Source organism: Rousettus aegyptiacus, unplaced genomic scaffold (assembly GCF_014176215.1).
Source record: "Rousettus aegyptiacus isolate mRouAeg1 unplaced genomic scaffold, mRouAeg1.p scaffold_m13_p_17, whole genome shotgun sequence".
Taxonomy (NCBI): Eukaryota; Metazoa; Chordata; class Mammalia; order Chiroptera; family Pteropodidae; genus Rousettus; species Rousettus aegyptiacus.
This window is the reverse complement of record NW_023416292.1, coordinates 35,388,722-35,404,230: the sequence shown is the minus strand read 5'-3', so window position 1 is coordinate 35,404,230 and position 15,509 is coordinate 35,388,722. Positions and strand designations below refer to the sequence as shown.

General features: G+C 42.1%; 1 protein-coding gene across 5 annotated transcripts in view; it reads right to left on the bottom strand.

Moving 5' to 3' along the window:
• Positions 1 to 15,509, bottom strand: part of SORT1 (sortilin 1) — a 59,783-nt gene that overhangs the window by 20,120 nt on the left and 24,154 nt on the right. For 3 of the 5 annotated variants that reach the window (XM_036235106.1, XM_036235104.1, XM_036235108.1), the window contains exons 4-8: positions 9,617 to 9,719; positions 8,950 to 9,114; positions 5,873 to 5,946; positions 3,349 to 3,398; positions 2,403 to 2,533 (exon numbers count right to left, since the gene is read on the bottom strand). In XM_036235106.1, coding sequence (XP_036090999.1) covers positions 2,403 to 2,533; positions 3,349 to 3,398; positions 5,873 to 5,946; positions 8,950 to 9,114; positions 9,617 to 9,719 — 523 coding nt within the window. The remainder of the gene's footprint in view (positions 1 to 2,402; positions 2,534 to 3,348; positions 3,399 to 5,872; positions 5,947 to 8,949; positions 9,115 to 9,616; positions 9,720 to 15,509) is intronic. The other 2 variants (XM_036235105.1, XM_036235107.1) reach the window with 1 other exon arrangement.

Genomic DNA, 15,509 nt, shown 5'->3' with positions numbered 1-15,509 from the left:
CTCAGATAATTCTTAAAATGATGACTGCTGCATAAAGGTTTGCTTCCTTTGAGACAGGCCTAGCATAATCCAAAGAATTAGATAATTAAGGGTCTAGAAAATGGAGATAAAATCCATGCTTGGGAGGTCACAAGGGAAGTCAAGAAGTGACATGTCTCCTCTTTAAGGGAGTCTCTCAGAGTAGCCATAATGAGGGGAACGTGCGAGGCTGGAAAGAGGCCAAGCCGAGTCAGAAATCAATAAAAAGAAGCTGATCAGGGCGTATTTAGCTCTTAAAAGGAGTCTGTTAAGGATGCGATTAACACTTACTTTCTGATAAATAGTTTAAAATAGCTACAAGGCACAATTAGCCACAGTGTGAGAATTAGTCCCAGGGCTTCCACATGTTAAATACTCTTTAAAGTTCAGTGACAAGTATGGTTAGCTTATTTTTCTAACTTATACCTAGTAGTTTACATTGACTCTTACTCTCATTGTTATAGGTAGAAACTAGAATTCAAAAGCACATGGTAGAACTTTAATTTTGTAGACAGTAACAGTACAGTGGAGGAGGCTATATCTGGAGTCAGTCTGACGTCCACCAGGGTACCACCTCTGGTGACTCTAGGCAAGTTACTCAATTTCCTCAAATAAAAATCAAGATAACAGAGCATTAGCTTATAGGGTTGTTGGGAAGGTTATTTCAAAATTGCTTGAGGGAGTTGTCTGTAGTTACTGAGTCTGCTTCCCCATCTCCAATTCTCTCTGAACCCACTTTAATCAGTCTTTTAATCTCACTACTCCAAGTAAAACTGCTTTCATCAAGCTCACCAACCACCTCTATTTTGCCAGCTCCCAGGGATAATTCTCAGCACTCATCTAACTAATTCAGCATCTCTGTTGAATTCCGCACAGTGGATCACTTCCTCCTCCTTGAGACATTTTTTCCACTTGACTTTCGTGACCTCACACTGTCCTGCTTCCCCCGCCTCACTGCCCCCCCCCCCCCCGTCCCCGTCAAGCCTTCTTTGCTGAGCTGTCCGGCTCTTTCCAACCTTTCAGAGCTGGGTGCTTCAGGGCGTGCTCAGTCCTCTCAGCTTTCATCTACCTACTCGTTCCTCCAGAAGATACCGTCTAGTCACACGCCTTAAATATCACATACAACTGTGGGAGATTCAAATACCCAAATGCTTATTTGACATTTCCACGTAGATATCCAATAGGCATCTTATATCTAAAACTGAATTCTTGATTTTCCTCCCACAAACCTGCTTCTCTTGCAGTCTCTGCCTTCTCAGTAAACAGCACCACCCTTCACCATGTCGCTCAGACCAAAGACCATAAAGTTACCCTTGGTTCCTCTCATTCTCTCACGATCGCATCTAATCCATCAGCAAACCCGACTGGCAATCCATTTAAAATACGCATCTACCACCTTACCCACCTTACCGCTTCCTCCCCTCACCCACTGCTGGCACCTGGTCCGACCTGGTGCGCCTGGCCCGACGGTACCAGCCTCCCAGCTGCTCTCGCGCCTTCCATTCCCGCCCCTCCCATCAGACTACTCTGCACACACCTGTTCTGTCAAAAGAACAGTCACATCACATCGTTCCCCTGCTCGCGACCTTTTCGCAGCTTCCCAACACAAAAAGAATAAAAGCCAAGGTCTTAATCACGACCTACGAAGGCCCTGACTGACCTGGCTGCCGGCCCCCCTTCTTCGGCCCACCCTCCTCTGTGCTCCAGCCATGCTGCCCTTCTCACTTTTCTCCGATTTTTCAGGCATGGTCCAGCCCGAGGTTTTTGCACTTTCTCTTTCCTCGGCCTAGATGTCCACACAGCTGATGTGCTCACCTCGGTCAGGTCTCAGAGAGCTCATCCACACCACCACCCCCCACCCCGCCGCTAAAATAGCCTGCCACTTTCTACTTCCTTATTCTGCTTTACATTTCTTCATAGTTTTAATCATTACCTGATGTTCTATTATATTGATTAGTTTAGTATCTACCTTCTCTCCTTAAATATAAGGCACTTATCTGTTTTATTCACTGCTATATTCCCAGGACTCAGAGTTGTACCTAGTATATGGTAGGTACTCAATTAATGTTACCTATTTCTGTTATTGTTCCTGGATAATGAGCAAGTAGATTGCTTTTTTCAGATATCCATGTCTGAGTGAAACCCAAATACTAGGTCTACATACCCCAAAACAGATGCCAGAAATCATGTGGTGATGACAGGCTGGAGTGCAGAGTAGCCTAGAATAGTCAGTCAACCTCTATAAAAAGAATCACCCCCAAATCTTACAGTGATATTAGATACTGCAAGAAGGCAAGAAACTGTCAGTACATATAGTAAAAGGGATCTATTTGAGGCACATTTACAGAAATACCAGAACCCAAAGAGAAGAGGCAAACACCCACCTTATCAGCCATTACAGAGGCAAAAAGAAAACGTCCCCCAAGACCAAATGAATAGATTTTCACACCAATGGTTTTGAAGCTTTTCCCTAAGTCTGAAGTCCTCCATAATTCCAGTGCTCCAAGATCAGCTTCTTAAGCAAGACAAAATATTAATTAAAACTTCACTTACTGGTGAACCTCTAGGTTCAAACAACTGTCTTAGAAATGTTTTAAAATTACATGGCATTAGACATAGGCAATTCACATTTGGGTTTATTTATACATGTGAGGTTTCACACTGGACAGAAAAATAGAGTTTACTTAATTCCAATACAGTGTTGCATTAAAACATTACAGCCACAGCACCCTGCTTTACTTCCTTCATGACACAGTTTGAAATGATCTTATCCTAAGTTGTCTTCTTTGAGTTTGCTTTTCTTGTTGATCATCCAACATCCCTACTTAAATTTAGCTCCGTGAGAGCAGGCCTTGTTCTCGCCATCCTTAGAATAGTGTTTAGCATAATACTGTAGGTGTTCGAATGAATGAATGAATGAATGAAATGAATTAGTTGAATAAATAAGTGAAAGATTACGCTCTTTGCTTTGAAACTGTGCCACTGATTGGAAAGCCAATGGCTTCCACTGACCCAAACGCAATCTATGTTTTTTTTGCAAAAGTCACTATGCATTTCGTTATTGTTTGTAGCCCAACATTTACTTTATGTAAATACGTTGCTAAGATTAAGTACACTGTATCTATGTACAGCCCCTATTTTTATTTGGTCTAGACACAGTATAGTAATTTGGTTGTACTTACAATATTTTAAAAATCATTAACGGCTATCTTCAGCTATTAAAACTACAGAAGAATGGAAGGATCTTTGATGTTTCTACCTCTTAAAATTCTAGAATATTCTATCGTAAATGGACAACTAGATATTCCTCTAGAACTAAAATATACTTACTGCAGGAGCCATTCACATACGTTGTAAAGAAGATGGTGTTTTCTGATCCCCTACAATGAGCCAAAGACAGGAAACAGACATGGTTCAAGACTGTTAATGGACCAAGCTCCAAGTTAAATAATCTTTATCCATTGGTATGAGCCAAAACTGCCTCCTCGGATGTTGTACGCCTGATTCTTTTAGTCTCACAGTCAAGGTCCCCACACCCTGGCCCCAGGCATTTTCTACGGTCCACTACTTCTTTATGTTGGCTCTTCCGGCTGGTCAAACTGGTCTACTTATGCTCTCTGAATCTGTCTCTTGCATTTGTTCACAGTATTTCCTTCTTAAAATGCTTTTTTTTGTGTGTGTAACCAACTCTTACCTTTACGATCTTCAGGCTCCAGCTTAAAATCTAGCTCTTCCATGAAGCTTTCCCTGTCACTCCAACTAGAAGGCTTATTTGCTATAAACTTCTAGAGCAATGTTCCCAACCAGGGACGATTTTGCTCCTTAAGGGATATTCTTGGTCGTCACAGCTGGAAGAAGGGGAGTTGCTACTAGTATCTAAAGGATAGAAACCAGGGATGCCACTAAATATCCTACAATACACAGGATGACCCCCGCAACAAAGAACGGTCCGGTCCAAAATGTCATTAGTGCTGAGGTTGAGAAACTGCTGTAGGGCACTGTCCCATTCTGTATCTGCCACTTGGCACTCCTTTGTCTCCCATTTAGTTATTTTAATCGCATAGTATATGCCTTATCTCTCCTATCACACTGTTGGGTTCTTTAGGGCAGGCACTAAGTTTTACGTTTTGTTGCTTTCCTTCAGAATCTAGTTCAACGCTTTGCATGAGCTAAATAATTTTAGTTCTTTCAGAGGCTGAAGTATTTAAATTCTAATTTGGAAAGGGAGTTCGCAGGCAACTGGGTGTAGACCATGATGGTACTGATAGGCCAGCCGCAGCACAAGGGGCTGCCCTGAGCATGTTGTGTCAGAACTTTAGGTTGTCAATTCCTAGAAATCAAAGATCTAAAAAGTGAGTTAACAGGTATCAGCCACTCAGTTGGCTTATATTTAGACTAATCGAAGAAACGAGTTACAAAAGTAAAAAATTGTGTATCGAATACAAAATAAAACATCATTTCAAAATAACTTTCCAGTTTTAAAGATGACTTTCCGTTTGTTTCTTTTAGCTTTACTGAGGCATAACTGACAAAAATTGCAAGATAAAGTGTACATTGTGATGATACATATGTAAAGATGAATTTTAATGATGGTAATTTTCATTACCATCTTTCTTTAACATATCCTAAATATTTTAGATCCATCAGAAGCAAGACAATTTGTTAACTTACTTTAAAAATTCCATATAAGGTACAAACAATTAAACCCCATAAAATGAAAGCAGATGTGGCATGTATACCATACTGGTGCTGTAAAAACCAGCACTTTCTGGAAAAGGCCCACTTTAGTTAAGCACCATCTTAAAATATTTTAGTTAATTTTGGTAGACATATTTGGCAATGACGCCCTAAGTGGAAGACGGTAAACATTAACCCCTCCCTTGGGATTACGGATCACTGTTGTGAACATCAGGTGCGACTCCAACGACACAGCGTTCCCGTCAGCAGGCGCTGAGGCGTGTGTGCGCTTCACCTAGCACTAAGTTCCATCCTGCCCCCTCGGTCTGTCTGCTTACGGTTCTCCTGGCAGGCGCCTGCTGTTCGCGCTCATATACCCCACCTCTGGCAGCAATCTGCTGTTAACTGGGAAACCAGATGAACAAATTTGCTGAAATTAGTCAAAGAGAAAGAACAAACAGGCTCTAAACAAGGGTGTGAGCCTAAGAAGAATTTTGGAGGGATGAAGGCTCTTGATTCAATTCTTGCTTAGCCATCCCCCAAATTCCTCAAACAAATCTCCATTCATAGACAGAAAGAAAAAAACTAAAGCCCAGAGAGGTTAAGCCACTGACTAGCAGCAGAGCCGGGTTAGAACCAAGGTGACCTGACTCCACTGTGTTGTCTCTGGGCAGGCGCCTGGGTGTGGGAGCATCCCACCAAGAGAAGTGCGGTGAAGTTTGGTGCACGGACGTTGTGATTCTGACAGTTTGCGAGCTCTCTTGCTTTCTTCCTGATTCCACACTACATTCCTTGTAACTGAAACGGATCTCTAGATGAGGGAATGTAAATCTGGGCACAGGGAAGTACGTAAGTCCCCAAATCAAAGCTGTATTTTCTACAATTCTAACTGATGTCACCATTTATGGAGAATAAATCTTTTGCAGGCAGCAGCTACTAAGTCACATGCCTTGTATTCTATTCAAATTCTAGCATTTTGCGAGACTAAGTTTTCTTTCCCAGCAGAATCAGAAGCTCCTTCAGGTCAAGGTCTGTGTAAAACCCCTTTCTCGTGTCCCCTGTGGCGCCCTGAGGAGTGCCTGGCACACAGTGAATGCTCAGTGTTTATCTGTGCGACTTTGGCAGTGCTGTCTGGAAAGGTTCGGGCTCTGTGCAGATGGAGTCTTCTGTTACTCACCATTTGGCCAAACATACTGCTTTGTGGATTTCTTCCCATTTTTCCCCAAAATTCTTGGACACCCACAGGCCATTCTGAAAGATTATAAATGACTTATCAAAATTCCAGCTTTCTCCTGTGCAGCTGTTTATATGACCTTTAATAATTCACATCTAATTATTCAGGACATTAAAAACATGCTAAAGTTCCGTCCGAGCTGCCTGAGCTCTAGAAACACACACATGGTTTACAGGGGCCCCTTCGGGGTCTTGGAAGCTCAGAGGAAACACTGCTTACGTGGTCCCTGCCAGGTGCCAGGCACTGCACCAGATGCTGCATGGGGGATACAAAGACACCTAAGACACTCTACCTGCTCTCAAGGAGCTCACAGGTTAACAAGGGGCCAGACAAGAAAGCTTGATACAGTGTGGTGTTACGCGAGCACGGTCTCTAGCCTAAGGGAAGGGAGAGGAAGGGCGCTGACCACATCAGAAACGGTTTGTGTAGAAGACAGCTGAACTATGTCTTAAATGGTGAGCAGTGTGACCTCAAGAAGGCACATGGCGCGGTAGATGCTATGGCACAAAGGCAGACGGGAACCAGGCAGGAAAGGCAGTAAGGTGATCAGACACTGCTGTCTGTGCGGCGAGCTCAAAGCCTTCAGACGTCGATGGAGCACAAACTCCAAGGTGAGGGAAGGGAGAGCAGATGCAGGGAGCGAGGGGAAGGCTGGCGCACAGGCAGCCCTCCTGTGCCACGCAGAGGAGTCTGGTCTTCATTTCACGTGAGGTACTCAAAGGAGGAAGGTGTGCCAAACAGGGAGATGACACAGTCAGTTTAACTTTTTTAGGTGGAATACTTGGATGCCAATGGGAAAGCCAGAGTTCAGAGGGCCCAAATCAGAACCAGGAAAAGCGGTGAAAACTGCCACATTAGTTCATGAAGAGTTAGTGAGGCTCTAAGCCATGGCTGTGAGGAAGAGGCTTTTAAGCCAGATTCAGTAAAACTGAACAACTTTTCCTGTAGGATAGAATGGGTGTCTGTGTGTGTGTGTGTGTCTGTGTTTGTAAGTCACTCATGCTAGGATTTTGGTTGAGGGATAAGGTGTACTGTAGAACCTTTAGCCAGTATAAGGATTAAGGGAAGAGAGTATGTCTGAGAGAAGAGCAGGAAGAAGTTAGTTAAGATTGAGTCTGAGGTGCCTGTGCGACATCCTGCTAGAGATGTGCGGGGGCGGCAAGACAGGACTCGGACGCCCAAGGAAAAAGCCAGGGCCAGAGACCGGGACTTGAGAATCTCACACATTATAGTAGTAGTTAAAAGGGGAAGAGTAGAAAGTTGCTTGGAGTGAAATGAGCAGTAGAGATTTAAGATTAGATTGAAAATTTGAGAGACTAAGAAGGCATGGTTAGAAACGAGGAAAAAAAACAAAGCGGAGTTCCCAAAAGGAGGGATTGGCCAAAACTTCCAAATGCAGCAAAGACTTTCTTAAGACAAAGACTGACAGCGTTGATTACACTGGCAACGGTTGGGCCCAGAGTCAGTGGAGGTGGGACAGCGATGTCCTGGTACAGCTGAAATTAAATGGGCCCCATCTGGGCAGAATTGACCTTCAGTGCTCACGCCACCCCTGACCATTCTCCTTTAACTTTTCCTGTGCTTGTAATATTCACCTCCCAGAATTTCTAATTTACCTAATTCTACTTAGAAACAGGAAAGGGTCTGATATCACTTCTTTGCACTTTAGTACAAACTGGTCCATCTTCTCTATCCTAATTATTTGTACTTCAAACTTACCCTTAATTGGAAGGAAATTGAAGTATAAAAGCAGACTGTGCTCCCCTCTTTCTGAGGATAGCCTGTTTCAATAATCTTAAGATATTCTGTAATGGTGATGGGGTGATCAAAGGGGAAACCGAGAGTTCTGTCCCCTCCTAAGGGGTCTTTGCTCCCTTGAAGGGCCTTCGGCTCAAGCTGCTGGAGGCCAGTTTCCAGGAATTGTTTCTTGAAGATCTGAAGCCTACCCGGCAGACTAGTTTCCTTCCTCCAGCCTTCTTTGGCTAAGCTTAACTCCGACCTTCCTTGAGCCCTCCCACCTTACCTCTGCTCAGAGACCTGCCTGCTGAAGGCCCAGAATGCAGACCTCTCTTCCAGGGCCCTTCACCCTCCCTTTGCCACTCCTCTGCTTAGTCTGACTTGTCCACATTTGATGACCCTGTTTCTGTCCCCAGAATGGTCATCACAGCTGTGGCTCTCAAATTTTAGTGTACAGGCTCAGCTTGTTAAAAGTACTAGCCACCTTGCCGCCAAAAGTCACCGATGTACTATATCTGAATCGAGGCCTAGGAATCTACACCTTAAACAGGCCTCCCAGGAGTTTCTATCTGACGTTGCTGGTCAGTAGACCACACTCTAAGAAATAAGATGAGGGAAGGCCATATGAATATAAAGTATCACTGTAATCATCCCAGTCTAGCAACTCAGCCACTTTGGGCCTTTAACGTTCACGATAAAGGACACTGGTCCTCAGGAAAGGAAAAGCTGAACATGCTCCTCGGGAAACTTTCAGAAGAGAGGTGGGAGGGACACTGGTTTCTGAGGAGAGTATAGGCATGTGGTAGGGGTGTAGGGATTTGAGATATCTTTTTTTTAAGACTCTAGATATTTGATACATGAGTGTCAAAGACAGAAACCAATATGCTTGATATACTATGCTGCAAACAAAAAAGAAAAATTATGAAGATGTGGTTTGGCCGCAGGACAGGAACAATGACATTAGGACTTTGACAATATGTTTGTCCCCTGCAGAAAAAGAATGATTAAACTGTCTTCTAGTTCATTACTCCAATAGCACACATCTATTTACTTAAAAAACCATAATGACAACTAGACATCATACTTATCTAGAATAGATAATGAAAATCATGAAAATCATGCCCTTTACCAAATAGGAAACAACAACATACTTCAAGACCTAAGAAGTCACTGGAAAGCAGTCCACCACTGAATAAAAGCATTACATACAGGGTTCTTTTAAGACAGTATATTTTGAGACAATAAAAATCCAAAGGCAAGACAAGTTCTTTAACTAGACTTACTTCAGTGCTAAGGGCTAAAAGATAATCAGAATTCTGAGGGCTGTACATCATCTGAGTCAGAGGATGAAAAGGGAGATTGGTCTGAACAAAGTTCTTTGCAAAATCTGACGATCTGAAGATCCTTCCTCCATGACTTCCTCCAGACACCTCTGCTGTTAAAATCACCTGATTAGGAAGAAGAAAGTTCAGATTCAGGGTATAACACTATAAAAGCACAGGAAGTTCTTACACCATTTTCACCAGACATTAATTAAGAAAACTGTAGTTCCAAAAGTAAGAAAAGTTATAAAAACAGATTTGTTGGTATACCCCACCCAAGTATTAGTCTTATCAAAAAATATTATCCTGAATTGAGCTAGTGGATCATACCTAAGAATTTGAGCCTGGTCAGTTTGAGATTAGCCAGTTTCCCAAAGATTAAAACGTTGTCTCAAGGGTTTTACATTGTAATGTTAAACGAATGCCACATGAAGTGTTTTTGGTGCATCTTAGGGGCCAAAAAAGAAACTGTGTGCTGAATTGCATTCTTTTGTGATCTGTATTAAATTATGTTTAATTTTAAAATATTGTAATAGTAAACTAAATATATTGCTGTGTATCACTGGATTATTTCAATATTAACTTCTGACAGTTCACATGTGGCTCTACACTTGCGAATGAGTCTCACCTTTCCAGAGTTCTCAGGACCAATGGCCATACCAAATTCAGTCCGAATGAAGGTATTATTGATGAGATGTGTAATATCCTTGAAGTTCTTTCCATAGTCCTCACTGAGGGGAAGAAAAATAAAGACAAATTTAGAATGCAGTGGTCACAGACACTGTTGTGTTCCTACCCGGCTGCCATCCCCCTTCCACTGACTTTACTAAGACACTCGACCCACACCCCCAACGGTCACATGCCTCAGGGGACTGACTCCATCCCTAGAGCAGGTGGCGGGCCCGATTAGTCTGAAGGGAATTCCACCTCCTTAAGGTAATAGAGTGGGAACGGGGGAGTGACCCACGTGAGGCAGGAAGAAAAAGGGGGAAATGTGGCGTCTGTTACAAAATACGTTTCCTCACACTTCAGACAGAGCCACCTGACAAAATGATCTGTCTTCCTTTAGACCAGCAGTTCTCAACCAGGGTATTGTTGCATGTGTACACACACACACACACACACACACACACACACACACATCCCTCTACACAACCATCTGGTAATGTCTGGAGACATTTTTGATTATCACACCCTCAGGGAGGAGGTGTTACTGGCATCGCGTGGGTAGAGTAGAGGCCAGAGATGCTGCTAAATATGCTACAAGGTATAGGACAGTTCCACAAAAACAAAGAATTTCTGGCCCCATATGTCAACAGTGCCCGGGTCGAGAACCCCCAACACTGCAGTAGATGAACACAGAGCAAAACGCTGCTGTGGGCCTTGTGGCGCGACGAAGCCCACACATGCGGACGGCACCGCTGAGGCAGCCCTGCGGTCCAGGGGAGCAGCGCCTGCGACGCTGGGCTGGACTGACCCTGGAGCCCGTCCTGCCTCTGTGTTTAATTACGCGCCATTAATTCCCCAGTTTTAAGTTGGGATCTCTGCTAAGTGTAGCCAAAAGCCTCATAACTGATGTGTCTGAGCAGCGCACTCGCGATAAAGCTGTAAGCTCCGCAGCAGGCGTCTGGCAGTCTCTCTTCCCCCAGGAGGTTTCTATCCCTAGGCACATGCAGCTCAGGAAACACAGCCAGGGAAACAAACTTAATCTCAGCTCTTGGGTTGTTAAAGCTTTTCCCGAAAGTCCATTCCAACGATATCTTTGAGAGGTCGTCAATTCCATGTTTTGATTTTGAAAAATATAAGCAAGAAAATCAGTGTCTAACTCTGACAGGCTTGATGCCATGTGCCATTCTCTTAAAACAGAATGCATCTTAAGACTCATTACATTTAAATATCCATCAGTGAAGACCACTGTATTGCCCAGTGATAAATGCAATGTGAAGCAGTTTTTGCTGATAGAACATGTGACTTCAAAGGTGGTACAATCTTGTTAGCAGCTTCCACGAGCAAGGAATCACAGAACCAGAGCATGTGAGAGATACGAGGGACGAACAGAACATCTTGTCCGACGCCCTCAATTCACAGACGAGGAGGTTCAAGGGGAGGCAATTTACCAAAAGCCAACCGGTTAATTAAGGGAAAAATTGAAGCTATATCCAATTCTTTCAACTCTCAACCCCAAACGAGAGACAACTTTTAATTATTTGTGAGGAGTCTTTCCCTTACAACCCCGCAGCCTTCATCTATTTTGCCAGGGCCTGTGGCCTGTCGGTAACGATCAGCTAAGAGGAAACCGGAGACAGACACAGGAGAGAAGCATCTGAGTCTGTTTGGGTCCCTGACCGTGTGCTAAAGCAAACTACACGTAAACTTGAATGATCTGAATGACTCTTTCCTTCCCTTTGCATATACACACAGAACATTCCTAGATAAATAAAAGAGGGATCAGGCACCATCCAACAGATTCATATGTCCCGCCTACCCCCCCCCCCCGCCCCCGCCAACCCCATCCCCGCCTTTTTGGCTTTGAAGTACAAGAAGAGTTCTTATCTTCCTGACAGCGAGCCAAGAGATGTGCATAAACAATTCCTAGCTCTACAGTGTACATATCATCACCAGCTCAGACAACCATCTAAAGGGGCTGGCGGCTGTCTGATTATCACCAGCTCACTAATCTCCCCTCCTTCATGATATACCCCAGGGAGCCTTCGCAAATCTGCTGGCAAGTATGCTGGCTTTTTAAGAACTTGGCACAACAAACACATCCCTGACCTCCAGAAAAAGAAAGCGATGTGAGAAAAACAAAAAATCATCTGCCACAAAACTCTGGTATTTATCCAGTTAAACGAATGGAGCACAGTGAACTAGGGCTGACCCACTGACATTAAAGTGAGACTTTGTGGAGGCCATGCTGGGCTCAGGGATGTATTTAATGTAACATTTTATTTAAATGTAGCTATATTTTCTATATTATCAGCATATATATCAGCATAGAAGATATATTACCAAGATGAAACCAATGAAATCCCTTGAGAAATAAATCTGCTTTTTAAATTCCAGATGAGAATTAATAGAGAGCAGTCAAATGAAAAGTTAACAAAACCCTGTGAAACCATCTGCCTTAGAAACAAGTCATTTTAATAATAATTCTATACACCAACCCTAATATCTGCTCCGATTTCCAAAAATAAATGATCATTTTTGCATACATCTGTGGTAAATTAGTGTGCATAAGACTATGCACGTTTGTAAGAAAATAATGGCAGAACACAAGTATTTTTGGAATAGAGCCTAATACCCCCAAAGAACAAGAAAAATCTAGAAATTATTAAAACAAATGAAAGAGAAGTAATCATCATACAAACTTCTGGTAAGCTACAGCATCAAAATTCTTAGGGAGATGAAGTGCTCAAAAGGGGGTTTTTCCGGAGAAGTCAAAGGTTGACGTTCAACCCAAAGGTCTGTAACCCACAATAACGCCCTTGTTTTTGAGCACTTTTCATTTACAATGTATAGGACCTTGTGACACCAGGCACGTGACCTGCAGACATTTAATTAGAAGTAACAGTAAAAGAGTCCTACAATATCTCAGAGCATCTTACATATTTACTTTTCCCAAATAAGCAGAGATACTCTTGTTTGGTTGGTTTTCAGGCCTAACCATTTCTCTATTCCTTTAGTTCACTTTTGCCATGATTAAGTCACTATATATTGCAACATTAAAAAAACCAAGGGTGACAACAAACTCTTTAAAAAAGAATTATAGTTTTGCAGTTTTCACTGAGAGTGCTTATATAGTTGATTCTCATTATTCATGGATTTTTTTTTTTTTGCTGTGAAGGTATTTTTTAGATAATTAAAATAATTTTAAATACAGTTGGCACACCATATAATATTAGTTTCAGGCGTACGACATAGGGATTAGACATCTACACAACTTGCAAAGTGATCATCCCAATAAAACTAGTACCCATCTGACACCATACGTAGTTATTACAATATTACTGACTATATTCCTTACACTGTTTTACATTCCCTTGACTATTTTATAACTACTAATTTGCACTTCTTAATCCTTTCCCCTTTTTCACTCAACCCCTAACACCCCTTCCACCTGGCAACCAACAAAATGTTCTCTGTATCTATGAGTTTGTTTCTGCTTTGTTTATTTTGTTCTTTAGATTTCACATGTAAGCGAAATCATAATGGCATCTGCCATTCTCTGTCTGACTTACTCCACTCAGCACAATACCCTCTAGGTCCATCCATGTTGTTGCAGGTGGCAAGATTTCATTCTTCTTTTATGGCTGAGTAATATTCCTTTGTATATATGTACCACCTCTTCTTTATTCATTCCTGCATTGGTAGACATCCATGTTGCCTCCATATCTTGGCTATTGTAAACAATGCTACAATAAACATGGACACACATGTCCCTTCAAAGTTGTGTTTTGAGTTTCTTTAGATAAATAGCCAGAAATGGAATTACTGGGTCCTTCTTTGTCTCTTGTTATAGCTTTGTTTTAAAGTCTATTTAGTCTGGTATAAGTGTTGCTAGCCAAACTTTTTTTGTTTGTTTCTATTTTCGTGAAATATCTTTTTCTATCCCTGTCTCAATCTGAAGTGAGTCTCTTGTAGGCAGCATATGTAAAGGTCTTGTTTTCTTATCCATTCAGCCACTCTATCTTTTGATTGGAGCATTTAATCCATTTACATTTGAAGTAATTGCTGATAGGTATATAGTTATTGCCATTTTATTATTCATATTTTTGATTTTTTTCTTTTTCTCATTCTTCTTCCTCAAAAATAAATCCCTCTAACATTTCTTGTAATGCTGGTTTGGTACTGATTAACTCCTTTAGCTTTTTCTTGTGTGGGAAGCTCTACATCTGTCTTTCAACTCTAAATGATAGCCTTGCTGGATAATCTTGGTTATAGGTCCTTACTTTTCATCACTTTGAACATTTCCTGCCAATCCCTCTGGCCTGCAAAGTTTCTGTTGAGAAAGAAGCTGACGGTCTTTTGGGAGCTCCCCTGTAGGTAACTAACTGCTTTTCTCTTGTTGTTTTTAAGAATCTCTCACTACATTTAACCTTTGGCATTTTAATTATGATGTGTTTTGGTGCGGGCCTCTTTGGGACTCTGCACTTCTTGGGCTTGTATATCTACTTCCTTTGTTAGGTTTTGTGTTTTCTTCAAATAGGTTTTCAATTCCTTGATCTCTTGCTTCTTCTTCTGGCACCCTTATGACGTGAATTTTGGTAGGCTTATTGTTGCTCCAGAGGCCTGTTAAACTCTCTGCACTTTTCTGGATTCTTTTCCTTGTTGCTGTTCTGATTGGGTACTTTCTGCTACCTCATCTTTCAATCACTGATTCAGTCCTCTGCTTTATCGTATCTCCTGCTGACTATCTCTAATTACTTATTTCAGTTATTGTTTTCTTTTTTTCAGTTATTGTATTCTTCAATTCCGACTGGGATTTTTTTTTTTTTTTTTATGTTTTCAATCTCCAGTTTTATGTTTCCTATCTCTTTATTGAAATTCTCACTGAGATCACTGAGTATCCTTATAAACCAGTGTTTTGAATTCTGTATCTGAGAGGTTGGTTGCTTGTTTCCATTTTGTTCAGTTCTTTTTCTGGAGCTTTGTTCTGTTCTTTCATTTGGGACATATTTCTTGGTCTCCCCCTCCCCCCATGTTGGTCATCTCCCTGTTTGTTTCTACATACTTGGTAGGGCTGCTGTGTCTCCCTCTCCCGTCCTTACAAGAGTGGCCTTACGTATGTGTCCTGTGGGGCCCAGCGGGACAGTCTCCATGGTCACCTGAGCCAGGTGCTCCAGGTGTGCCCTTGTATGGGTTGTGTGTGCCCTCTTGTTGGAGGTGAACCTGGGTTGCTGTCTGCACATCAGTGGGAGGGACTGACCCACAAGCTGACTGGTTGTGCAGACTGGCTGGTGACTACGGTGGAGGAGCTGCTGTGCAAGGGCTGACCCTACAGTATTGTAGTTTTCACTAACTGAAAAAACTTATATAGCTGATTCTCATTATTCATGGATTTTGCATTGGCAAATTTGCCTACTCACTAAAATTTATTTGTAACCTCAAAATTAATACTCGTGGCACTCTTGCAGTCATTTGGAGACATGCACAGGGCCCAGAAATATTTGAGTGACCTAGTGCACATGTTCCCAGCTGAGGTCCAACAAGGGGATGCTCTGCCTTCTTGTTTCAGCTCTTATACTATAAATGTCTCCTTCACGGTCTATTTAGTACCATGCATTTTGTATTTTTGTGCTTTTTATTGGTGATTATGCTGTTTAATATAGCCTCCAAGGATAGAGCTGAAGTGCTGTTTAGTGTTCCTGATCATAAGAAGGCTTTGATGTACCTTATGGAGAAAATATGTAAATTAGATAAGCTTATTTTGGACACAAGTTGGTTGTGAGCTCAATGTTAATGAATCAACAATATATATTACATAAGGTAACTTTAATCGGAAACACACATAAAACAATGTT